General features: G+C 31.9%; 1 protein-coding gene across 1 annotated transcript in view; it reads left to right on the top strand.

Moving 5' to 3' along the window:
- Positions 1-24614, top strand: part of LOC129230463 (secretin receptor-like) — a 53197-nt gene extending 28583 nt beyond the window's left edge. Inside the window, exons 7-14 of the mRNA XM_054864864.1 lie at positions 5311-5467; positions 5610-5670; positions 10388-10457; positions 10624-10715; positions 13278-13422; positions 17795-17836; positions 22761-22914; positions 24131-24614. Coding sequence (XP_054720839.1) covers positions 5311-5467; positions 5610-5670; positions 10388-10457; positions 10624-10715; positions 13278-13422; positions 17795-17836; positions 22761-22914; positions 24131-24258 — 849 coding nt within the window. The 3' untranslated portion in view covers positions 24259-24614. The remainder of the gene's footprint in view (positions 1-5310; positions 5468-5609; positions 5671-10387; positions 10458-10623; positions 10716-13277; positions 13423-17794; positions 17837-22760; positions 22915-24130) is intronic.
- Positions 24615-26878: the final 2264 nt, after the last annotated feature.

The raw sequence follows: 26878 nt of genomic DNA on the forward strand, positions 1-26878 counted from the left end.
GTTTTTATTTATTTTGGTAAGTGCATTAATTCATTTAAAAAATTGTTTTTGGCAACAGGGGAAAAAGAAACGATATTTTTATTATTTTGATATGATGTATTTATTTTAATGAGCTTATGAATTTTAATTATAATTTTTTCGTTTCGAAATCTGTTAAAGATTTTTTTTTATTGGGAAAAAGTGTATTAGCTGCTTTGTTTAAAAATTGCTGCTTTTTTTTTTAGATGAGTGAGGAATATTTTATTCCTAGAAATCAGCTTAAAGAATTTTTTTTTAAATATGTTTGAAAAAATTCGCGATTTTAGCTATTTTTGAGTATATTGATCAGGTGTTAAAAAGTAGTATGGGTATACGGGAAAGTAGGCTCGTCTAGTTCTAGACAGAACTTCTTGTATTTTTTCAGAGAAAAATGTTTGTGCAAGGCATATATCTGAACATTTTTTCTCAACTGTGCACTTCCTCTATAACCCGTGAGTCTAATTTTCAGTAAACTGAAGATGACTTAAAAAATAAAGATAAAGTTAAAATATACATATACAACTTTCAATTTAACTTTTATACGTACTTTGAAGCAATTATTACAAGTGCTAACATGTTTCAATTATCCTGTTTGTCAATACTGTTTCTAAGTAGTTTCTAAATCACAAAATATATGAATGAAATATCCTTTAAAAGTGTAAGCAAAGTCAATTGCTCTTTCAAATACAAATTCTTTGTCACTGCAGTTTTGAATTTCCACCGGCGGTTGTAGCTGCAAATATTCTTCTCCTCCCCCTCCCCACATCTGACCATATTTTGAATATCATTCGGACGGTAGCCGTTACTTTTGAGTAACGTTTCGTGACTTCAACACAAAATGTGTCTTTGTTGCCAAGAGCAACGAATGATAATTTCGGAAATCATTTTTATTCTATTTGAAACTAACTTATGCGCCCTTAACGTTGCAGATTACGCTCTCGTTGGGTGTCAATTATTTGGCTAATAAAGATTGCATTTCATTGTAGCTGTGTTTCAGAGGATTGTTATTTGTTGACGTCGCAGTGAGCACACGCAGGAGGGGGAATGGAATTTTGGTGCGAAAAATATAACAAGAGAAAAAATAAAGCATAGAAATGTAATTTTTTTAAGCGTGACTGAGGTTGTGTATTCACATACATTTAAAGGGTGTCCTGAAAAAGACTGGCTGTTTTCAAAAATTTATAACGCGAAAATGGTTAATGATGAAAAAATAACTTTTGCCGAAAATTCATGTGGTGGGCCGTAAGTTTCGTCCTTCAGAGTTCCAAAATTTAGTTCAAAATTTTTTCAATAGATGGCGTTGCAGATAGTAAGCTTCTTAAGTCAAAAAATAATTATTGGAATTCAGCGATTCTTCCTCCGATTCCGACATGTGGTTGCAGCCGGCGACAGGCATTTTGAAAATATTATTATGTAATTTTGTTTATTAAAGCATTTTTCGAAAAACTATGATATAATTTTCTGTCTTTCTTTGTTTTACGGGCTTACAATCTGCAGCGCAATCTATTGGGCAATTCTTGAACTATAATTTGGAATTTTGGGACACGAAACTTATGGCCCATTATATGAATTTTCAGCAAAAATTATTTTTTTATCATTAACCATTTTCCTTTTATAAATATTTAAAAACAGACAGTCTTTTTCAGGACACCCTGTAACATGCATGTCGATACATCGCTGTTCCAGTGGAACATTGACGTAACTGCAAAATTAATTGAAAAGGAATTATTGTCGTCTCTGGGTCCAAACATGGTTACACCATTCAGAGGAACACTGACAGATTTTTTTAAAAACTTTTAGCCACCAGGGACACGAGCGTCAAATTTGCAGAATCAGCTGATCTTGGAGGAACAGTTTTGTATATTTGATTCTCCTGTAAAATTACGTTTTTTGAAGTTGCTTCAATGTTCCACCAGAACGAAAATGGCCCAAAAATGCAATAATTCGCAAAAAATAAGGGAGGAGTTTTAAATTAATTATGTAAATTATTACTCGTAGTAGTTCTTTCACGTTATATTGACGAAAACCCACACAGCAAATAAAAAATTCTTAACAACAATTGCATTACAATATTTGCTTTTCATGTAATCTTAATCAAGCCATGGATTTCTTTTTCGAAATAAAAATTATGGACAGAAAAGCTTTCAGTTCAAAGTTCAAACTAAATTTCCCTTTTTATCAATCCACTGAAGGAGTTTCGACTTGTTTCCTTCATTTACCTAAAAAAGAGTACATTCGGACCGTAATATCGACTTCGGGGATTTTCGAGCTAATTTTATCGAGTTTTGTCACAACATTGTTACACAATAAAAACGGTTCGCAGTAGGAGGTTGACATTTTGTATATCTGATCCGTATAGTGTCTATCATGCATTTATTATAACTGTTATTAGACATTATTATTTTATTTCATTTATTTATTTATTTTTTTATTTTTTTATTTTTATTTACTTATCTATTTATTTACAACTAGAAGTCTCAGAAAGCCAAAAAACTCTTAACGCGTGTTTTGTAGCAAATCATTTTTTTTCCTTAATCTCTATTCATTTCAATAAATCCATATGTATTATTTCCTTCTTTTTTGACTAGCGTTGGCGACAATGGATTACCAGTATCTTTTTATTTCTTTGTTGTACGCAGTTACAGAAGTTTTATAATCGCAATAGCTTTCGGCTTTCCGATGTCAATGGTAATGATTTTTCAAATTAAACGTCTTTCCGTTAAATGAAGGTAAAATGTCAACATAAAATAGAAGTAAGGAAATGCAATGCAAGTTAAGCTGCAGTAGAAGGAACAGTAGTTTTTTTATAGCTAACTTCCTTACTGTCAAATTAAGTTTTCTCTTTGTTTCACTACGCAAAGTTCTAAATCAAAACTTTGAAAGAAGCAGCATTATGTGCCTCACTAAACATCAAATTGTTTCCAAATAAAACTTTCGAGCTTTTTAAAGACAAATACTAAATTTGTAAAGATTCTTTTCTAATAATATTTGTTAACCGAATAAGTCAATACGTTTAAAATTCGTTCTTTGTGAAATCGATAAATTGTTCTCGGCTTTCTTTGTCCAAGTGTCATTGATTACCGTTATTCAATATCTTTCATCCATTATGATGGGCAAGTCAGGTGTGAAATTGTAAACATTGGTTACCCTCTCACGCGATGCAGACGAAAGGAATGGCCTCTATCCTTTTAATCTATAACGTTAAGTTCGATTTCTTCGTCATTTCTTATCAAGTTTTCACTTTTAATCAAATTTTGAAATTTATTCGCTTTTTGCATAAAGGTATTTATCTAATGTTTATTATGATGCTTGCAAAATGGCTACATAATTATTTGTTGTTGTTGTCTTGTGCCAGCTAGGCTGGCAATTTGAAGTGCGCTGCTTCACTTTTCCAACTGTATCGTAATTTGGTGTGAAATCTGACATCCACAGTACACACATGCCATAATGACACGTTTATAGGGTGCTGCTATTGATGTAGGGAACCATTCACAGCATAACAACACATTCACACAAAGGAAGGACAAGGACAGGAGAGAGAAAGTACATCCATGCCCAAGCCGGGATTCGAACCCGGGATCTCCTCATCGCAGTCAGACTCCTTTGACCACTAGATAAGGCGACAAGGCGGGCAACATTATTCGCTCATGTAAATGAAAGGGAGTTAGTACCGAAAAGCCTTTAACAAAAATCAGTTTTATATTCAAAATATTCAAATAAAGTGATTCCAAGTGACACAGAATTCATGATTCTACGTCGATTTGAAGTAGCTACAGCAACCTTTCGTTATATCGCTCTTGTCAGGACAACAAAAAAGCACGATGCATCTGAAAACGCGATTTCACCAAGGTCATATAAAGTAACGATTCAATTAAATTAAAAATTAATGGCATGTGCCTCTACAAAAAACATTACTTTATTTTCTTACTAAACACAAAAGAAAATTAGTTTCACAATTTTCTTTTATTTCTTATTTTATTTTATTTTTTTAAATTTTCATTATTATTTTTTTTATTGTGAAATGTTTTATTGTGGAATACGGATCGAAAATTTCAACCTTAACCGTAACGGATTAAGTTACTGGAAATTATACCAGTTTTTTTTTTTTTTTTTCATTTATTTAAAAAAAAAAAAGAAATTTTTCTGATTAATATAATATTTTTTTTCTGTGGTGTCAAACGTTAATCAACATAGAAAAATAACAATATGATTTTTCGAGAGACAAAAGAAAAGCTTGATCTATCTGAATGAGTGATATAACGAGCGGTTACTGTTATTTAAAATGTTAATGGGGGCAAAAAGGCATAAAAATATACGCGCAGTTTCAAATGCAGTTTTCCTAGACCACCAATTTTAAAAATTCGTGTTCCTTTTTCTAGAAAACTACTTTACATAATACTTTGAATTTTTACTACATTTTTGTGTGTTCAGAACTATACTGAAGTGAATTTTTTTTTTGCTTTAGGACTCTCTTTTCCCTAAAAAGCTGTTTGTATGGTCAAAAAGTCTTTTGTTCATTTAAAAAGTGACTATTGGTTCAAATTTAACAATTTTTAGTGTAAACAGACTTTTATATTTATTTTTAAAACACTGAAAGTTGAAAGATCTCATCAATAAAACGTTTTATGAAAAAAATGCATACAATTAAGCAGTGAAATATTACACGTATACAGGGTGCGATTCCCTTAAAATTGTTATATAGAACAGAAGTGATGAAAATATTTTGAAGAAAGTAAAACACTTTCACAGCTGTCACCATAAGCATATTCGCAGATAATCTTGACTGCTGATTGAACTTCATTTCAACTTTCAGTCAGTTACGTTCTTTGACATGATTGGTTGTAATTCACCTATGACGTGTGAACCTATAACGGCTTTTTGAAAGCTTAGTTAATTTTATTTTAGTTTTTGAAGTACAAATTACTGATGTTGGTAAAACTAATAAAGCTCTGCGATGTAAAGGTTCAATAAGGATGTAGCACCTGTCAGGTGCACGAAATTGGTTGAATTGAAATTGGTTGAATTTTGTTTTTGATATTAAAACCTTTCGATATATTTTAGTGCTGTAAAGACTTGTACAAAACCTGGTAACAGCACAAAAGTCTATTGATCCTATATGGTAGCAAATTTAAAAGCAACCGTTTATAATTGTGTATTATCTATGCAAATACTTTCCATTCTAAACTATAAAACTACTTGACTTATTTCTTTTCTTATTTTTTTAAATTTCCTTTTTAACATGAAATTTAATAAATTGAATGATACTTACAGCTTATATAATTTATCTAATAGGGAAACTTGTGCAAGACGCTGACAAGTGTATGGCAGTATTGTCTAATGGCAAATTACTGTTGGATTTTAATGGAAGGTCTTTACCTCCACAATTTAGTATTTCTGTCCATGTTCACTGACGCAACTGGAATACTCAAATATGGAATATTAGGATGGGGTAAGCTTCCTGAAGAAAAGCTCTTCGTTAAATTTTATAAAGATTTTGTTTTAATTTGATCACATTTGCATTGATTTTAATTATATATTTTGTAACTCAGAAAGTCAGTTTCTTGTGCTTAAGCTTTTTTTTTTCTTAACAGGCCTTCCAGTTATATTTCTAATTCCTTGGGTAATTGTTAGAGCTACTCTGGACGACGATGCGTGAGTTTAACATTTTTACATTTATTATTCCATGACAGACTTCAATGTTTTCATTCTTATTGCATGATACATTGGCATTTTATACATGTAAAGTGGTATTGACTAAATCAATTAGTTCTACAAAGGACTATTCTTTTTCATTATTGGCTCATTTTGCTGTTAACGTCAGTGGAAGCGTACATCATGTTCAACCACCAAGCCAAACAACATAACCTATATATTCGTGCTTTGTAAGGAGATAAATGAAGCTTTGGCAAGAACACACAAGGACCAGTGTATGAATTACCCTGGTCTACAAAAAAATATTTTTTTCCTGTCCCAAAAACTTTATTGACTGATTTTCATAGTAGTTTTAACGCTAAATTTGAAAATGCAAACCATTGTTCTCCATAACGTAAGGGTTTTGAGTGAAAGGTGATGTAATAATTTACAACAGTGGCTTATACACAAAGGAAGTTAAGTAATGTTCACCTTACCTTAATAGTCTGATTGAGGCATGGTCAGCATAACTTGCCTCTGGAAAATCGTATAAAAAAGGTCAACAACAGTCTGCAAGAATACTTGCTCCCCACGTTTCTCGATTTCATAGCAGAAATGTCCTGACAGAAGCGCCCATTATATTCATCATTACAGGAGTCAAAATTGTCTTAGTCATGGTAGAAGCCGATTGTGGTGCCATAAGATAGAATGGTTGCCAATTCTTAAGAAGAATGCACAAATGTCTGAAATTTTTGAGGCTGTAATAAGTAACCCATGTTAGAAATAACAACATATCCGCTTACAAGAACTATAGTGGAACTATGATATTTTGTGCTATGATCTTGATAAAGTTTACTTCTTTGTAGGGAGAAGGACGTGTTATTTCTTTGAATTTGAGTTGGGACACTCTTGCAAAACTACTACGTTAACCAACTTAATTTAGCGCCATTTACCATTCTCTATTACCACAAAAAGAGGTAAGCATTGCCAAGGTCACAGCTCAACTTATCAGTACCATCACACAATCCAAGGATTCCTTTTTCAATTGAAAAACGTATTGTCTTTTACAAGCAAACCAGAGATTAAAAAAAAAAAAAAAAAAAAAAAAAATATCTGCTCTTCGCGTATGGCTAAATTGAAAGCATTCAATTCATGCTGACTTTTATCAGATTTATTTCTGTGTAGTATCCCTATGGTCTTTTATTTTGTAGAACTGTAAACTTCATTCAATACGTCATTTTCTCGTTTCAAACACCATAACACTTCATTCGCTTATACACTTGCAGTAAGTAAATATATGTTATTCAATGAATAATCAGAATATTTTATCTGGCATCTGTCTCGTGCTTTTTGTGAAAGAAAAAGTAAATTATTTATTTAAGTTCAATACCGGGGGAGAAACTATGTATGAAGGAAAGTGTTAGAACTTTGCAAAAAGTTTTCTTCTGCATAAATCCAATCTGAGCAGTATTTTTTAAAGATAAACATCAGCAGTTTTGTATCTCAAGGAAAGAAAAAAAAAAACAACTCGTTTAAATTGATTTCTTAGAATTCACTCTGAAAGTATTCGTTACTCGCAGAAGAGTAGGCACCGTTTATTATTTGATTTAAAATGGAAAACGAGTCATCTTTTTGAAGTCCCTTTGATGTATATCAATACATAAAAGAGTCTTCTTGGTACGTAGGAATAAATGTATCTAAGAATGTTTGTATGTAAAAATAAAGACATAGGCCAATGAAATAGGAACCTTAGACAAATCTTATTAGACCTCTTTTGCATGGATTGCAGCTCGTATTTCTGCAGCTTTCGAGTCTACAACTTCCTGGATTGCATTTAACGCACAATTATTCAGGTAGTATTCAGTATACTGCATATTCGGCAGGCAAACCGAATATTCGGTTTTACTTAGTTGTTCGTTGTAAACGAACAACAGTGAAGCACTGTTTATACGTTTTTGAAGGGATTGAGTGAAAAAAAGTGTATAAATAAAAAGAAACGTATACCAGGTATACGTTAAGATGTATTAAACTGTGCAGAGGTCAATTTAAAAAACGTATAATTGATAGAGACGTATAAAAGAGCAACGTATAAACGGTGCTTCACTGAATATTTTTTATACATTGCATGGAAGTTTACCACATTACAAAGTTAATTTGAATTGTTACTTATTGATTTTATCTCATTAAAAGAAATTTTAATGTTATACAAAATACTCAAATGTTAAATTTCAATTTTGTTGCTTTTGAATTTCTTTCAGATCTTATGACACACTACATTCGACTTACTATTACTAAATCATTTAAATATGAAACAGTAACCAGTTAAATAACAACTTCATGATGTTAAATAGTAATAAATATGTAAAGTAAATTTATTACTAATTAACATTAACTGCTTTTTTATACACATGTATAAAATACACAACTAAGAAAATAGTAAAACACTTGAATATTAAATTTTGAAGTACTTTAATTTATAAAGTTTTACAACCATATGAAATATTAAGTTCTGTTTAAAATGTACCTAATTAAAATAATCATTGAAATCAAAGTTTAATAATACTTTGCAATGTTTCAATTTCATTCTTCATTTCTTTAATGATGATACAATTATTTATCAGTTACTGAAGAGATTAACATAGCAGAAAACCACTTGAATAATTTGTACTGCTATTTTAAGCAACTTGGTTTGTATTTGTCTGCAGCGTTCTTTATTTATGATATAGCATGTTTTACCATGACTATCAGTTATAAAGCCATCTCTCTTGAAATAAATTATTTATGCAGAATTTCAGACAAACATAAACCAAATTATTATACTTACTATATTAATTTATTTTTGAAAGGATTTACTATACATAAGGTAGATAAAATTACGATGTTAAATGAAAAATGTATTTATGTTTCTTAAAATAGAATAATATTTTCTATTTTAAATTGACGTAAAATTCTCAAATATTAGGTTGAAAAAAAAATTAAGCAATTGTTCGGTATTCGGCAGAATATTCGGTTTTAATTTTAACTTAATATTCGGTATTTGTTATTTGGAGTATCTCTAATTTATATCCATAGTTTATTCTAAAAAAAGAGTTCTAGACTAGAACTGTCATCCACCTTCCCAGTACGTTTAACCATAATCCTATTTTAATGTGAAAAATTATGGTAAACGACACCAACACTGTGGCTAGTTGCGCAGACGCATTAGTTACAAGTCTAGGGATTTGAAGCGGACTTTGTTCATAGTGCGGCACGTCAACCCGTATATTGGGAATGTGGCGCAAGAGAAGAACGTACAAGGCGAACTATATGCTTCGTACCGTTAAGTCACGTGGTTTTCTAAATTGAAGCTGCAATCGCGACTACTTCCGGTAGAATTAACAGTAAAGTTTTCTTTATACTATGAATTGGCTAAGCAGATTTTAAGATACTGTAAATTATATATGGGAGGAGATTGCTATCCGATGCGGCATCCCAACATGTCTCAAACATTTTTCATTCTGTTAAGATCCGGGCTTTGCAGTGTTCAGAGAGGATATTGAAAATCCGATTGATGTTCACTAAACCACTTTTGATTGATTCTGGTACGATGTAGTGTTGCATTATCGTCCACGATATATCCTTCTTCTCCAAAGTAAAAACATAACATTGTAGAATGCTCTTCATCTTTCAATGTGTCCAGGTATTGCAGGGCTTCTTATTTACATTCGAAAATGGCAGGGCTTCGTATTCAATACCAGCAAATCATGGTCCACGCATGATTCTCACACCAGACAGTGCAAACAAGGCAAGTTGGGTGTTCAGCTTCCTGGGGATCTCACTCAGTTCCGTCTTTTCCACCAATGTAAAAAAAAAAAAAAAAAAAAAATGTGCATCTGACCATATAACTCGTTTTCTACCTTTAGATGACCATTGTTGTCTTTCACGACACCACGGTAAGCGAACTGGGGATTTTGGGCACAAATGAAAGAGAGGTTTCTCACGAGCTTACGTATATTCATCTTTTGCCATTGTCTGCACATTGTTCACTCCGAAATAGGTTAGGAAGAAACTTGGTTGCAGGTTTGTGTCAATAAAAAGCAAAACACAAGTCATTTTCTATCGCAGAATTTATAGGAGACGAAAATTAGGACGGTATGGGTAAATTATGTTTCAACCACAAATACGTCTAATAGACAATGACTGGGCTGTGCTTCCAATTTTTTAAATCTTGGATATAGCTGCTTTGGAAAACACAGGGAGTTCCACTGTCTCCCCAATAGTGGTTAATGCTAAATGTCCCCAAAGATAAGCCCTTTTTTTTCAAATAGTGAACGATCTATATTTTTCCCAGTCTTCTTCGTTTCTCGTGAAATGCTTTCGTAACCAGTTGCCAACGTGAAACAGATTTGTGCTTGATTGCCACGTGACATATTGTCTCCGAGCATCAAAGGAGTTATAATGCAATTTATGCCTCATTTTTTGGCAAGAAATGTTTTTGTTGACTCTAGTTTTCATTATTAAACCTTGTCGTAACCATAGGTCGGCAATAAATTATCGCGCACTAATGGTTCTAAAAACGCCTGTCGCACAGAATGAAGTCACAGGTCTCAACGAAGGCGTTCTTTCTCTTCTAAAATACTTACGGAGCACGACCTTCAAGCAATGAAAGTAGTTATTAATATGAATCGTAAAAGCTTCAATTCTTACAGTTATTGAATTACTTCACAGTGTCATTAACATTTTTTTTTTCTTTTGAAAGGTGCTGGACTGTCAACGAAAACTATCATTATTACTGGATCATTAGAGGACCCATTACCGTTTCAATTGTTGTAAGTAATTCAAAAATTATTTAAAAAATTTGTATGTGTGTAGATTTGTGTTCGCATTCTAAGATGGTGCGTTTTCTGCACAAAATATGGTTAAAAAGGAATCTTTTTCTTTTTCTTTTGCTAAATCTGAATAACAGATGAATGCAGTCTCCTTTTTTTTTTTTAGTTAAATCTGTTCTTTTTCATCAACATTACTCGTGTGCTGTTCCTGAAGATGTTCTCCTCACAAGCAATACAGAGTCGCAGATACAGATACAGGTATTTTCTACAGCTCATTACTTTTATTTTAAGATTACAATTAACTGCTTGGCTATTGAATCCTCTTAACTTCTGAAATAACTTTGCCAGCTTAAAAATTGATACTGGTAAATGGGTTAATTTACAATAAGAGCAAAAACAATCAGGTACACTTTTCAGAATTTTTAAAGTACACTATATGATCCAAAGTATAAAAGTGGGACACTATCAAAAACTCACATTTTTACGGATTTCTCGAGAAATAAAAGACCAATTGCTCTGTAATTTTTTTTTCGCATAAAAGGTATACTCCAGCTGCCAGTTTCCAACATAAAATAAGTCTATTGTTCATTTAGGGAACGAGTAAAAAATTGAGGAAACAAAAAAAGTTTTTAAATCATTTTCATTGTGAATAGCTGGGAATAAGCTGAAAATTTCTTAAATAAGTTAGAAACCTATCTGGAATTTATTTTATATTTTCGTGAAAGTATCTCTTATACCCACGGAGATATAAGCATTTTTTTTTTCAAAAAAAGTATAGAAATTTGGCTCATTAGATCCTGACAACTTTTTTAATTTTAAAGATATTGAAGTGGAAGTTTTTATAAGTAGTAGGATATATCTGAGCTTTGGATTATGAAAGTTATAAATTGCTATCTTTCGCGCATGCGCGGTAAAAAAATAATTGCTTTAAACGTTCATATTTCGTTAAATTTTCAATATTTTAACTTCAAACTTTGTTTTTGTGTTTCTCGAATATGCTGCCAAATATTCTGAAAGTTAAGTAACGTTTGACAGAAAACTCTGCGTGATATGAGCCGAAAACCTTCAAAACAAATTTGCATTTTTGAAAGAAAAGCTTACGTCTCCGTGGGTATAAAAGATACTTTCTTGAAGATATAAAAATAAGTTCTTGATGGATTTTAACTTATTTCTGAAATTTATAGCTTATTCCTAGCTATTTACAATGACAAATGATCAAAACCTTTTCTTGTATCATCAATTTGTTGCTGTTCCCCTAAATGAATAGTTGACTTAATTTTTATTGAAAAATTACAGCTGGAGTATTATACCTTTTATATGACAAAAATTACAGAGCAATCTGTCTTTTATTTCTCGAGAAATCCATAAAAATGTGAATTTTTGAAAGTGTCCCAATACTTTTGGTCATATAGTGTATGTGCAATTTGAAAAGATGGTTAGTAAATTAGGATCAAAAAATAAATTATGAAGGTAAAAAGCGTGAATTCTGTACAGACAAAGAAACTTTGAATAGCAGAAATAAGCATAAATTTTTGATGTTCTATTGCCAACAGTTACAGCTTCTTCGCTGAATTGTTTCTATCTGTAATCAATGAAGGTTAGTGCACTGTAAGTTGGTCATTTATTTAGCAGTTCATTGCGCTTCAAACAAAACTTAAACACACTTAGACGAAAAAAAAAAAAAAAAAAACCTCACTCTTCATTTTCTTCAGACTATGCCATTTTTTAAATATAAACTTTTAATGCGATTTTATAAAGTAATCGCTACAGTCGAAGACATTTTTTTTCTCCAAATCTAATCTTCTATGATATATTTTCAATGTGACACTTGGCGATACCTTTGTTTGCTCTGATCTGGAAATAACGGAAAGAGTGTTTTCTTAAATAGTACTTTTTGGAGGAAAAAAAAGTCTTCGACTGTAGCGATTACTTTATAAAATCGCATTAAAAGTTAATATTTAAAAAATGGCATTGTTTAAAGAATATGAAGAGTGAGTTTTTTTTTTTTTTTTTTCGTCTACGTGTGTTTAAGTTTTGTTTGAAGCGCAATGAACTGCTAAATAAATGACCAACCTACAGTGCACTAATCTGCATTGATTACAGATAAAAACAATTTAGCGAAGAAGCTATAACTGTTGGCATTAGAACATCAACAATTTATGCTTATTTCTGCTATCCTTTCTCGTGAAACAGGTCTCACAAGTAATTCAGAACTTCTGACCGGTAGCACTACATGAATTGAGTAGTAATGAAAACAAATTGAATAGGAAGCAATCGATAAAGAATTGTGAAACTTTTTTTTTCTGACGCAAACCTTTTGCCCCCGTTTCCCCGTCATCAAGATGAAAGGTCTTAAAGGTCTACCGAAGTTTGAAGAAATGCTTCCAAATTTAAAGAGACTTGGGGCGAGAAATGAAAGGTGCCCAGTGACTTCACCGTCTGCATCTGGCAAGACATACCATTGCTTTTCTGCTAAGAGTGTGAACGATGTCTTCCATTTCTAACCGAAGCTAGTTGAATTTGGCTACTTTTTTCTAAATTTACGCAGACTTTAAGTCTTTATTTTTCGATAATAAAGACACAAGGGCCCATATTTTATGTCAGAAAACATGTTTTACCACGCTTTTTTGATTGCTACATATTTTTTTCTTCCTTCATTATTAAACTATCGTATGATTTGTCGGTGATTAACAACGACACTCCGTATTTCAGTGGTAGCAATTTAGTTTAACTATGTGAAATGCTAGTATACAACCATATAGTCATAATACTCTCTTCTAGTATCGTTATCGAATATAAATTTTCTATTGATTGTTTTAGAAAATGGTTCAAATCAACACTGGTACTAGTTCCACTGTTCGGAGTCCATTACGCTCTTCTGCTTAGTGTCAGCCTGGCAGCAGTTCACAGCGAAACACTGGAAGTCGCATGGCTCTACATTGACGTCACATTCTCCTCATTCCAGGTAGATGCAGAAAGAAAGAAAAAAAAATCATACGTAACTCCTGAGACGACTGTATCGTCACAGTAAGAAAAAAAAAATGTGATGTGAGATGTTTATACATTTTATTAAACAGAAAGCGATACCTTTCATTACCAGAATTAAAAGTGGTGCACCTTTTCTAGACATGGGATGAACTTGAGTACCGTTTAGATATGGTTCGAGCAACATACGGTACAAGCAGCAACAAATAAGCGAGCAACATACATTGAACTCGGGTAATGAAAGGTATTGCTTTCTGTTTAATGAGATGATCAAACACCTCACATTACGTTCTCTTTTCTTGCTGTGACTTTTCAGCTGTTACAGGGGTTACTTATAATTACACGTTTTTTATTTCTCCTTTTTTTTCGTCTTTTTAATGATTAAATAAAAAAAATCTTGAACCTGTGAAGTATTATGGAGCAAACTGCATATCCATACGTCAATGTGTTGTTTTTCTATAGTTTTTGAAAATGTGTAAAGGACTTTTTGGACACTCTGTATATTTTTTAGTTTATGTAGGAAGTTTTATTCTTCAATCCAGTGCATAATGCAATCACATGCCTGAGAGTGACACTTGTAAATCCGTGAAATTTATCATACGAATGCGAGCACCTTACGTGTACTACGCGCGAATAGGCAAACGATTGGATATGATGAAATGCTTGCTCCATGCAATTGGTACTTGACTTTGTGAAACAATTGAAAAGAAACGCAAACTTGTTTAGCACACTAAGGAGCTTTTGGCTACACTCTAACTACCCGTATTTCCTTTCGCAATTAGTGGAAGTGTATCTTATATCTACAACCTCCGACAATAGTTCAGTGAGTTACCCTGTAATATTAACGCCCCCCAGATGAACTATTAATGAAAGCGTCTTTACTGTCTTCCGAAATCTTCACCTCCCATAACAAAGCACTGCTGAGATCTGAAAAACATGTAATACTAACTTTGAATTAAGTCTTCTTTTGCAATGAAGTTCAAAAGTCTCGTCACGCCTCGTTGGAGGTCGGGAGTATCGTCAGATTTCTTTTCTTTTAAAGCGAGAGGGAACAGGAAGAAGTCTGGAGGATTGAAATCTGGCGAGTATGGTGGATGTTTCATTTTCATCACCCTCTTTTTTGCCAGGGATTGCTTAGACAGATATTAAAATGACATTTTGTTCAATCATTTTCCTGTTCTCAATTAGGAACCAACGCACGAAACAAGCATTTCATAAAAAAAATCTTACACGGAACACAGCTGACGCTCAACTGAACAACGGTGGGGACAGGTGGTCAATATCTGCCACTATGCAGGTACAGCGTTGTGTTTCACCAGTGTTACCAGTGTGGCCATTCTGACTTTATTCACTAAACTTTATCGTTAGAGATTGTACATAAGTCGACATGTTTCGATAATTATCCAAAGAAAAACATAGTTATTTTTTTCATACGTCAAAGAACCACGGTTTTAACTACAAAAGAAAACTTATGTGTAAAAAGTTTTTATTTTCACACAAAGAGGCGTTTGTTTCAATCGAAAACTGATACCGAACATTTGCCAAACTTGTTTTCGAAACAAAATTATAAATGATAAAAGTGAGATGAATAAATTTTAGATAATATTTTTCATCGTGTTCCGTATCTTATTATAACATCAGAAAAACTCATAAATTAAAAAACTTTTTACCAAAAATGACGCATTCTTAGAATAAATGTCAAGTTCAAAGTGAAAATTTATTTCCCTGCCCTTAGCAGTTTACGTGTTATAGATCATAGCCCATTACTCATGGAGTGCATGATTTATTCTCCTAGTTATTACATGATTTATTGTCTTAGAAACTGCTCTTGTTACACAATTCCAATTTCAAAACATAGTTCTGTGGGACAGAATGTAGAAATTCATTGAAACAATATATTTCGTTCGTCTGAATCAGGAATTTGTTTAAATAATTTGATAATGTTTCGAATTTTGTGTAGTTTTACTCGCTTTAAACTTTCAAGTATGTAACAATGTTAATTAAAATGTTGCACAGTATCTCTTATTTATTTTTTAGAATCTTCGAAACAATGATTTAGTTCATTAAGAACATTGGTTATGGATTTGCGCTAAAACGTGTAATTTATTTATGTTGACACGTTTTTATCTCAAACATCATTCGTGTTTTTGACATTTGGGGAAAAAATCATGAACAGTTTGCGAGAATAAAAGATAAGTAACTACAGCCTAAAAGATACTATAAGAGGCAAAGTGTCAAAAAACAGGCAAGAAGAAAAGGAAAAGAAAATTTTTAGAGATAGATGAAATCATAATATAAACGAAGGAATATCGCGTTAATTAACTGACGAAAGCTAAGTTCCGATTTAAACGATGAAATCTTAAAAACATGTATCGAAAATTCAATTATATGATTCTATATCGAATGTTCGTCATCTTTTGGTGGTCAGCAAGCCGTTCTTATTTGTGTTTGATTCATATTTTATTTTATTTTTTAGCGTGTGTGCTTTCATCGTTATTCAGCGTCCCATTTTTTGTCTTTCTACATAAGGTTCGATTTTCGTTGCACTGTCTACCTCGAAAATAAAAACTGCGTCAAGTGACCCATATTCAACAATCAGGTTTACATTTAAAAAAAATAATGATGCAAAATCTCTCGTCAATGGGCAGAAAACAGTAATTTTATGTCCCAAAATTAAATTCAGATTTTTTTTTTCAATTCCAGAAAGTCAGCAATTGTTATTAAAAGGCGTAAGCATTTCCTTTATGAATTCTTGAGCACCAAAAGGTCTCTGTGTCAAATTTTGAGAAAATCTGGCGCTAACAGTGTATTTGTTAAAGGGACATAAACACACCAATGCAAGCATTCAGTTTTATATGTATAGATTAGAAGTTATGAATGTAATAACCTTTTCAGGTCTATTTCATGTTTCTATTCTTTCACTACCTCTTATTTCTCTTATCATATATTTTTTCTTTCTTTTCTATTTTCCTTTTTTATAAGTTGTTCTCTTCTTTCTGAACTCGCTTCCAAAAAGCGGCGGTTATCAGTTCATATGTTTTTTTTTTGTCCACTTACACACTTACAGCGTCTCACCTATAGTGAACCGATTTTGATTATTTTTTTTTAATGGATAGGGGATGGCTTAACTTATGTCCCATTACTTTGTTTGACCATATTTGTTCCTTAGAAAAAAATGTTATGGACAAAAAACAGTAAATTTCTTGCAATTTCCCTATTAAATGATTAATTATAAAACCCATTGCTACCAAAGTTTGGTGCCATACAACAGTAACGTTAAAAGTAATTGTAATGATAATTTTGAATGAAGGCTTCTCTGAAGCAAGTATCAAGTTTCTTCAAAGTCATTGCTCTATTGTGGGGTTAAACCTAACCTGGAAGCGAGGTAATGCAGTGATTGGGATCTGTTTAGCCTTCACAATGCTACCAGGTTAGGGTTGCCTCAACTATAGTAGTATTTTTATCGCTATCATATATGCCAATAACAGTTGATACTAAGTAAGGAGTACAGGATTGCATCACAAGCAACTTGTATGTGGTGAAATGTAAATTAGTTTGGGAAAACGTAAATGGATTTAATAAGATAGTTACATTAAGTACCAATATATTAATCACATTTTTAACCGTCTTCAAAAAGGAGGTGGTTATCAGTTCATACCGCAAGTATGTCTACTCAAAGCGTTTCACCTATGATCCTATTTCTGAAATGCATTTACACTAAAAAGAATAAAATTTAAAAAAAAAAAAAAAGAAAGAAAAAGAAAAAAAGAACAGACTTCAAAATTGCTCTAAAAAGTGAAAAATAATTTTATTCTTTAAACACCATCGATAATACTTTTAGACATAATTTTTGAAGTTGGCGCAAAAACGATAGATAAAATCATTCACAGCCATAACTCAACTACAACTATAAATTCAACCAGGTCCAGTTTCTTCCCAATCATATACATTATGCATTGATAGCAGCATATTTGAGTAACGACATAAATGTTTCGTTCCTAACTTAGGATGGTTTTCTGAAAAAAATATAAACGAAGCAGGGTTACACTGTTTTTTTTTTCTTTTTTTTTACGCCAACTTCAAAAATTATGTTTAAAAGTATTATCGATGGTGTTTAAGAATAAAATAATTTTTCACATTTTAGAGCAACTTTGAAGTCGGTTCTCTTTTTTTTTTTAATTTTTTTTTCTAATATGAAAACGTGCTTTGGTTTTCAATTTTTTAAAATCAATTTTAAAAACCTCTCGTATCTTATAAATCAACTCTTATGACTCATTTTTTTATGGTGATAAAAATTAAAACACTTTTTTTTTTTTCAAAACAACCTCTAATCCTCTGTTTTAATTTTATAGGGGTCCTTTGTCGCTCTGCTGTATTGCTTTCTAAACGGAGAAGTAAGTTTTCAACCTCTTATGTTAGGTCAATGTAATTCGAATAACATTCGTTATAGGAAATGTAACCTATGCACGAGAATCGTCATAGAAAATGACATTTTAAGCGGATAGTAAAGAACGAAAGAACAGTTAGAGCTGCTGTGATTAAAAATGAGAAAAGCTTTTCTATTTATATTTTAGTATTTTTTCCGTGCGAGATCAATGCTTGTGGTGTACCGAACTGCCACTATCGTAATATTAGTGACGTCAGAGCCACTGACGTCACTGGGAAAACAGAGCTCAAGACAACTTCTCTCAAGAACAGAGCATATCGAAATTGACAACACACTGTGCATTTTTAGTAGTGTTAAGTGTTATATATATAGTTTATTGTAGTCATGCCCGGCTCCTAACGTAAGCGACCTGTGCCACCGCCTTGGACGGAAGATTTTAGGGGCGGCAAATTTCATGGTGGCAAAATAATAGGAGGCAAAAATGGGGTAAAAATAAAAAACTTAAATTTGTTCCTTACCTTTTTTTTCTTTTGCAACTCAAATTGCAAATGCGTGAGGGTTGCGCGATGTTATATATATATATATATATATATATATATATATATATATATATATATATATATATATATATATATATATATATATATATATATTAGGGTGGTCCTTATTTTTGAAGTTGTAGATATTTTACACGACGCCCCCTCAATTTGTTCCATTATACAAATAAATGATCCGTGCAAAATTTTAAGTCAATCCATGAATATTAACACGTGCCCTAGGGCCCCCTTTTTTGAATTTTAAAGAAAAAATTGCGGATTTTCTCATTTTTATGTACAAATATTCCTAGGTTTCATATTTAAAGTAATTTTGAACCTCAGTAGATGTTGCTACTTCCAGACCAATCATTCTCTCACTTTCATTCTGTAAAATTTTACATATTACATAGGGTACATGTACACCAATGGCCTTGGGACAGGCATACCACTATTCGCGCTCGTTTCAAACCAAGCGGCAGGGGAACATTTCTTTCAACCAAGATGGACACAAGGGATTCTAAAGGCCATTAATGAATGATTTTTGACAGCAACAAATTGCCTCCTCCAGGCTTTGGGGGTGTTGGTTTAGAAAATTTTCTGTGTATGTAATAGGTGTGGCAAATAGGGTCACTAGGTTTCCATGCAAGAAATATAAGTAATGACAATTACATTTTAATTCGCTGTTCTTTAGTTATATACTTAAATGTTTACGTATTCTTATAATTTAAATTTTGAAAAATCCTTGATTACTCTACCATAAAAATAAATTCTTATTTTCCATATCTAAAATATAAATTTTAAAAAATTCCAGATCGGAATAATGTAAAAATCTATACTTTAAACTGTCTTCTATTTCAGTACATAGTCCTTTATTATCATGAAATTCCTCTTGCAATTCACAAGATTTAGAAACCGAAATGGGTATCTATCCTAACCTGTTGAACCTTTTTTTTCTATATCTGGTCTACCACAACGCAAAACAACGACAACTATTGAGATCTGCTCGCATTTCATCAATGTTAGACAAATGCCATATTAAGGACAAAGAATCTGCCCATTTATTAACAGCCTATGTAGATGCAGTAAATTTAAATCCAAATAACCTTATGATCAGTCGTACATCCCTTAAGAGAGCAAGAGAAAATCTTCGAGAGGTAAAATCAGATTTCATGAATTTAAATTTAGATTTTTTAGTTATTCCCTGGGATACAAAGCTACCTCCAGATGTAACTGAAAAAAAACGCCGATAGGCTTACCATGATAGCTTCAGGTTCCAATGTTGAACAGCTACTCAGAATTTCTGAGATATTTCTTCAGTTGTATATGATATCTTAGATTATTGCTCTTTATTGCTAACTGTTCAAAGCTGTAGTGTTTTATACAGCGGATTACAATACCGGCCGTATAAATTGTGTGTGTAATTTTTTAGAGCAAAAGCTGAACGGTGATATATTGCATTTGTATTGCTATCACCATGCACTTGAAATCTAATGCAGAGTGTCTTTAAAGAAGTTTTTGCCTTTCTTAGTTCTAGACTCGATCTTCCATTATTTAAGCGCTTCAAAATTTAAATATTACACATACCACTTAAATTCTAAAAGAAGAATTTGATGACATATTATTGTTCATAGAAAGCGGAATTAAGAAATATTACAGAGAATTCTCATAACGAGTAATAATATTTCTTGGTGAAGTCCTCCCTCCTAAAGGGATATGTTTTCGGCAACCTGGAGCTTATCCCTGACCCAGAGGAGTGGCAAAAGGAATTTCTTGTTTGAAAAATTATATATTTAGGAAGCAATTTAAATTGACTTTACATGAAGAGATTTCCCGTAAATGTTGTTTTACAGTTAAATGTTGTATGAAGATATAGTTTTTCACAGCATCCCATTCTATGCCTTTTAAATTAATTTAAAATCTAGTGTCTAAAAAACCCTGCAGCGTGCGAAATGATGACAAACTGCAGCAGAAGCAGTGATTGAAAAAATCATAAATCACTAATGATACTTAGGGGATGAACTAGTACCTTTGTCCGTATTGGATGAAGGAATTAACTCTGTGAAGATAGGAAAAGACTACTTGAAAAAAATGCTTGCTGAATAGGAAGACGTGTCTGATGACTATAAAAAATTTGAAATAACAGTAGATGATTTGGAATACTTTCTTAGTAAAGATCTTCCTCTTTATAGAATCAATTACAAGTCAATAAAACTGTTTGGTAAGTTACAAACACCAAAAGATGTTTTCCTATTTGATCCTGATTCATGGCAAAATGAAGGAAGCTATTTAAAGGGGAGAGATATCGTTAAAATGCTGTAAATTGTGAATGATACAACTGAAAGAGAAGCACAATTAATCGAAGAATTTCACAAACAATTTACCAAATATGAGTCACAAAAGCAATTTAGTATTTTACAGACACTCTAAGACTATCGGAAAAAAATGCACACGATTGAGATACATTGAGAAAAGCGTACGATTAAGGTAAAGTTTCTAAAGCAATATTTCGTTCTTATTCAATGTAAAATCTTTAGACGATATGAAGTAATTAAAACGATTAATTTTAGTGCTACCTCGCTGTAAAAATATTTTGCAAACATAGCAGAAACGATGTACGGGGTCTGCAATAAAAACTCGAAGATTTGTGAGAAAATTATCAAAAGTGTTAAAGTTCAACGTCCTAGGGGCACGTGTTATTATTGACCGATCGAGTTCAAATTTTGCACCGATCACTTTTTATTATAGTGTCACAAAACTAGGGGGCGTCACTTGTTGAATTCCGAAAAAATAATTTTCCCATTTAAATAAGGACCACCCTAATATATATATATATATATATATATATATATATATATATATATATATATATATATATATATATATATGGTTCATTCTCCAGAGAACCTAACTTTTGAACGCAAATATGTTGCAATTTCGAAACCTTTTGTTTTCTTTTTTTTTTTCATTCTTACATGAAAGTGTTAACTAATAGAAGTAACTATTAACAATGTCCCAGCTAAGTTTCAAATACTTTACTCATAAATAAAAAATAAAAAATGCCTTGTTCACGGAAATTTTAAAAAAAAAGAAAAAAACCTTTTAATATTTAAAAATCGAGACCAATTTAATATCAACGTAGTAATTTTCTTAATTGTGCAAACAATCAACTATTTTAATGATTAGTGGGAATATAATATTAAGCTCCCTTTATTAAAGTACGACTTAATTAGTAATTTTCAAATGTATGATAAAAAATAGTATTTAGCAAATCTGAGGATATACTGGCAATTTATAATTTTGGTAGAATGCCTATTATTGATGTATTTCCCCTCCATCATTCATTTTCACCTCAGAAAAAATGACATTGATAAGGTCTGTCACGGAGGTGAGATTCACGGAGGCGAGGAATTGTCCATTAATATAGGATTAATACATACATTTTTCAGGGATTTTTTTTTTCTTTGTTGCTACAATCTGCACATGTTAAGCATATAAAAGCACGTTCACTTGTTTTGTTTTTTTACATTAATTTACATCTCTGACATTCTTGTTCACGGAGGTGAGAAGTCAGAGTAAAAACACCAAGTTTTTTAAAGCAAAATCTATATCTTCTTGTTTTTCGATAAAAATCTGACAACTTCAACTATGGCTGAAAATAAACAAGTCGGCTCTCTTGTATCATGGAAAATAAAATTTGATATCATTACTGCCACGTGTTAATGATTAATGGTATTTTGTGTTTAGGTAACGGAGGTGAGAATTTATTGTGTGACATGACTCCTTGTCCTACTCAAATTAACTAAAACAGAATATTAAAAAAATAAATATACTTAAACAATAAGTATTTGAGACACTTGCAAAAGGAATAATAAATAAATAAGTACATACTTTTAATCAAACAAGTTATTAAGCACCATATACAGTCACACAATGTGTGTGACTCCGTGGCATGTCACACAATGTGTGTGACATGCCACGGAGGTGAGAATTCACATGTTGTGAACCAAAAATATACTAAAATAAAAATTATTATTAAAAAATTGTTGGCAGGTTTGAAAAGATGTATTTTTGATGAAATTAAAAAGCATTGTTAAATGAATTGTTCCTTAAAATGTTTTCTGTAAAAGGCGTATGAGAGAAAAGTTACACTTTTTGAAGGATGAACCATATATACTTAAGACAATGGAGTAGCCCTTCCCAACATCGCCTGTGGAGGCAAAACTACTTGAGGCGGCCCTGAGTGTAGTATTTAGAATATTAAAGTAGTATTATAAAGTTCTGACTGATCATTTAGAAGCGAGTTTATGTACCATAAAGTAACTTTAACACTTTGTAATTGATCAAAATGTTTGTATGACAGAAGATGTGTCGTAATCAGTTTTTTTTTAATTTCAGGTTCAAAGTGAAGTTCGCAAAGGTATTGAAAGATTTCGTGAGAAGGATGGGCAAAACCCTCAGCATTCATTGATAACACAGTCACTGACATATCTTAGTAAAGGACGCTCATCTGTGCAGTCTTTGCACACTATGCCAGGTAATTACAAAAGAAGTGAGTTGAATTTTTTTCTCAACAGGGATTTACAGGTGGTGGTAGGTTGAACTAGAGAAGTATTTACAGTAACAATGAGACATTTAGAAGTTAAGATTGTATTTCCGTGGTAATTGAGTTCAGCTTTGGAGCTAAATGGAAAACGGGATTTTGTTTTCGTAAAAATAAAATGGACGGATAAATATCTGGAAATAGTTAGGAAAAAATTGATTTTGAATGTCATACCTCATTACCCTTCATTTTGTGATAAATTAAACTGCGATTATTCTGATACTTTTTTAACACAGAAGCACATTTTTGGAACAGTATCAGAAACATTTCTGAAAACACTTTTCAGTACATCTATTTGGATCAGAATACTTTTTAACATTTTTGAAAACGTATTTGAGAGTATGTTTTGAACAATAACACAGTCCTATATGACAGGACACTTTTCAGCACACCTTTTGGGATACTATTTACGGAATTAATGGATCATTCCTTTGATTTCACCAATAATTTTTGCTGTTCATTTCTCAGAAATCTAAAAACAAAATCTCTGAAGATTTTTCGCAGAGTTTGGTAAATCCTCACATAATCCTTTTACTGCTGAAATGTCCAGTGTCGAGCCAAATAAACGTAAATTGCAAGAGATTTAGATCTATTTCTATATTTAAATAAACAACTGAAAATTTGCACATTTCTGCTAAATTTGAAGTAACAACGGCAGAAAATCTGTAGAATTACTTCATTATTGAAATTTCAAAGCATGACGACCCCCTCAAATTGGACCACTTTTCTTTAGACATAGACGATTTGATGACGGATGGTCAACCTAAGTAAGATCTTACACCACATGGGGCTGTCCATAAATTATGTCACACTTGTTTTTCAATGATTTAGACTACTCTTCCTCATTCTTCATTGTGTCACACTTTACCTTACACCTTCAGCTCTTCTTGTCCCATGTCACGCTGTTTTTCATAAGCATGTTTTCATTTCAAAATATGTAATGTCACACTTCTTGTTACCCTCTCGTCACCAATTTTCACAATTTCACGAATGCCTCCTTCCCCCTCAAAACGTGACGTCATTTGCGGACAGCCCCTTAGAACGAATATCGGAAGTTGTCTTAGCGATCGCTTCCTGTAGATCTTATTTTGCGGTTCACTAAGATGCTGTGTAGTTTATGTATCAGGTAGAGCTTGAAATCTTAAAAAGGTGCTATTTATTTCAGAAAGAAAAGAAAACTGGAAAAATGGCGATGTTCTACTTGCTGCCCCTGGAACCATCAACGAAAAAGTTGAAAAGGAAGACTGGGGAACAGCTGTCTCTCACAACAACCAAGCGGAAAGTCTTCTATAAGCGAGGTTATATTAAATGTATATATGCAATGGAATATTTGCGAATCCTAACTGTGACGATAAAGCTTGCACACAAGCTTTGCCGGAATTTATGCGCATGTATGTCTACAGTACGTGTGAGACTTTTCTCTGAATGTACAGTGGTTATTTCGGTTTTTGTGAATAGATAAATGTGCAGGAATACTACCATTTTATTTGTACGCATGAGTATTACGAACTGTTGAAAAATCAACAGGTTTATAAATATCGAGATTTTTTGTAAGATTTTGATCATTAATGGTAGCATTTCCGTGCGATAAATATTGTATTTATCATTTTGTTTGTAAGTAAATTGCATTCTTCATAACAGTTCTAAAATGTACAGCAACTTTGCGTTTAAACTTTGCGTTATTGTTAGTTTTTGTTTTTTTGTTTTTTTTTTTTTGAAATTTCATGAATTATTTATTAAACTGATAGCAGTATGTTGTCTCTGTTATCACGAAAATATTTTTTATTTTCATATGAATCTCAAACGATCGCTCAATAAAGATAAATATAATATAAATATCCTCTTACATGTAATATCATATTTCAACATTACTCAGATGTTACTACACGTCATGTCAAATGTATTGTGAATTGCATTTCAAAAAAAAAGTGAAATTATTAATGTTAGAAATAGGAAGCCGTCATTTATGTATTTTTGAAAGTTGCATTGAAGACTATTTTTTTGGTGTTTAAAGACATATAAAACAAATTTTAGTTCTGCGGCAATATTGCCTGCATCAAACAACTTAAAATTGTCTCCTGATTATGATAAGCATGTCAAAAAACGAATACTTTACGTTTCTATTTTCTGTACTTTCAGAAAATTTTCTATAAGGACAAGAGTTTAATACGTAATTCACAACTAAAGTGTTGTAAACTTTTTGGTATAAAAGAAGCAGGGAAATATTGCTTAATTAAAGCAATATTGTCGGAATTCCAATTTATTTTGACAATGGTTAAAGATAAAGTTATCAAACGAATATACATGTATCTTTGTCTAAGAAGCTGAAAACTACCGCATCAAGTCGGGGCAAAGGCTGAACTAGAAGCATCAACCAACAGCCTGATGGGTTTCTGGTTTATGTTTATACTTCTTAGTCAGCTCCCGAAAAGAAAAAAGAAATAATTAAGCCATATTTTAGGAATTAATTACCTTTTTTATTTTTTAAATTAATTACATATTAGTAGAAGTTACTTTTTAAAATCCTACCCCATCTTCTTATGCTACCTTTTTCTTTTTCTTTCTTTTTGTCATTTAATAGTTTTTACAATCACTTTTCTTCGTAAGAACTTTGTAAAAAGTGTTCTATGTGGTGGTTAAAATTCTAAATTAAAGCTGAACAAAATACATTACCAAGCGGCTTAATATCGCAGTTTGCAACGAAGTATTCGTTTTTTTCAAAGGTATTGCTCAATTGGTCTCATAATTTTAGCGAAAGATAATAATCCCCAAGCAGTAACTGAAACGAATCAAGTGTATAAAAGTGTAGTTCCAGCTTATTTATAAGTCTTAAATATTCTTAAAAATTCAAAAGGGGATTATAACGATAAAAAATGCTTTCCATAGTATAAAAACCTTTTTAGCAGAAAATAAAAACATACAGAAAAATTATTGAAATTTGATTTAACCCTTGTAACAGAATAAATTCTGAAGTAGAATTGTGAAATTCAAAACACATATGCTCATCAAAATAAAAAGGGACGCGTAGTAAAATACTCGTTCTTTTTTACCTTTTTTTAGAACATAAATTTACTATTTCACCGATTTCTGACCCTTCCCCCGTGTCCAATCTCAGTCGGAATTATAAAACACTTAACCAAAAATGTTTTAATTTCGTAGACTATGTACTACGGCAAAGAGTATCTGATAGACAAAATTTCAAGTTTTTAGATAAAAAATCAATCGAGTTATGATGTGTCCAATATTCCGGTGATACGTTTTGAAATACATATAAATACAGTTTTTAGAAAAATGATGAAACATCAAACTTTATTGTAAAATGATCTCCAAAGAATATTAAAACACTATATAAGCATTTGAAATGATCAGAAAAAAGAAATATATATTTTTTTCAAAAATCAGATAAAAAATCTCGCTTTTGTGAGGAGAAACCGTGGTTGGAAAAATAAGCCACTCTGAATCTCCCAGCCCTTGTCAACCCTTGATTCCACCCTTTGTCACTGTTGTCAATTCCAAAGCGAAAAATTATTGTACATATAATAACAATTAGAATGACAGAATGTAAGGAGTTAACTACAAAAAAAAAAAAAAAAAAAATCAAATAATTTAATCAATTATTTAATGATTGGCAGTTGTTTAAAACTTATGTCCGGTATACCGGACACCAGGATTGAAGGGTTAAAAATTGGGATTTATTTTCGGGCACTGAAACGTATGGTAAACCTTTTAAAAACAAAACTTTAAAATGCTGTGAAAGCACTTATTTTCGCAAGCCCGTCGTAATCGCAAAAATTTAAGCCTCGCGAAATGTTATTTTTTCCTTTTTTTTGGGGGGGGGGGGAGGGGGGCAGATTTTCCTATTTTTGGTTTTGTTCATGCAAAATATTCGCGAAATTTTCTGCTCTCGAAATTA

Source organism: Uloborus diversus, chromosome 9 (assembly GCF_026930045.1).
Source record: "Uloborus diversus isolate 005 chromosome 9, Udiv.v.3.1, whole genome shotgun sequence".
Taxonomy (NCBI): domain Eukaryota; kingdom Metazoa; phylum Arthropoda; class Arachnida; order Araneae; family Uloboridae; genus Uloborus; species Uloborus diversus.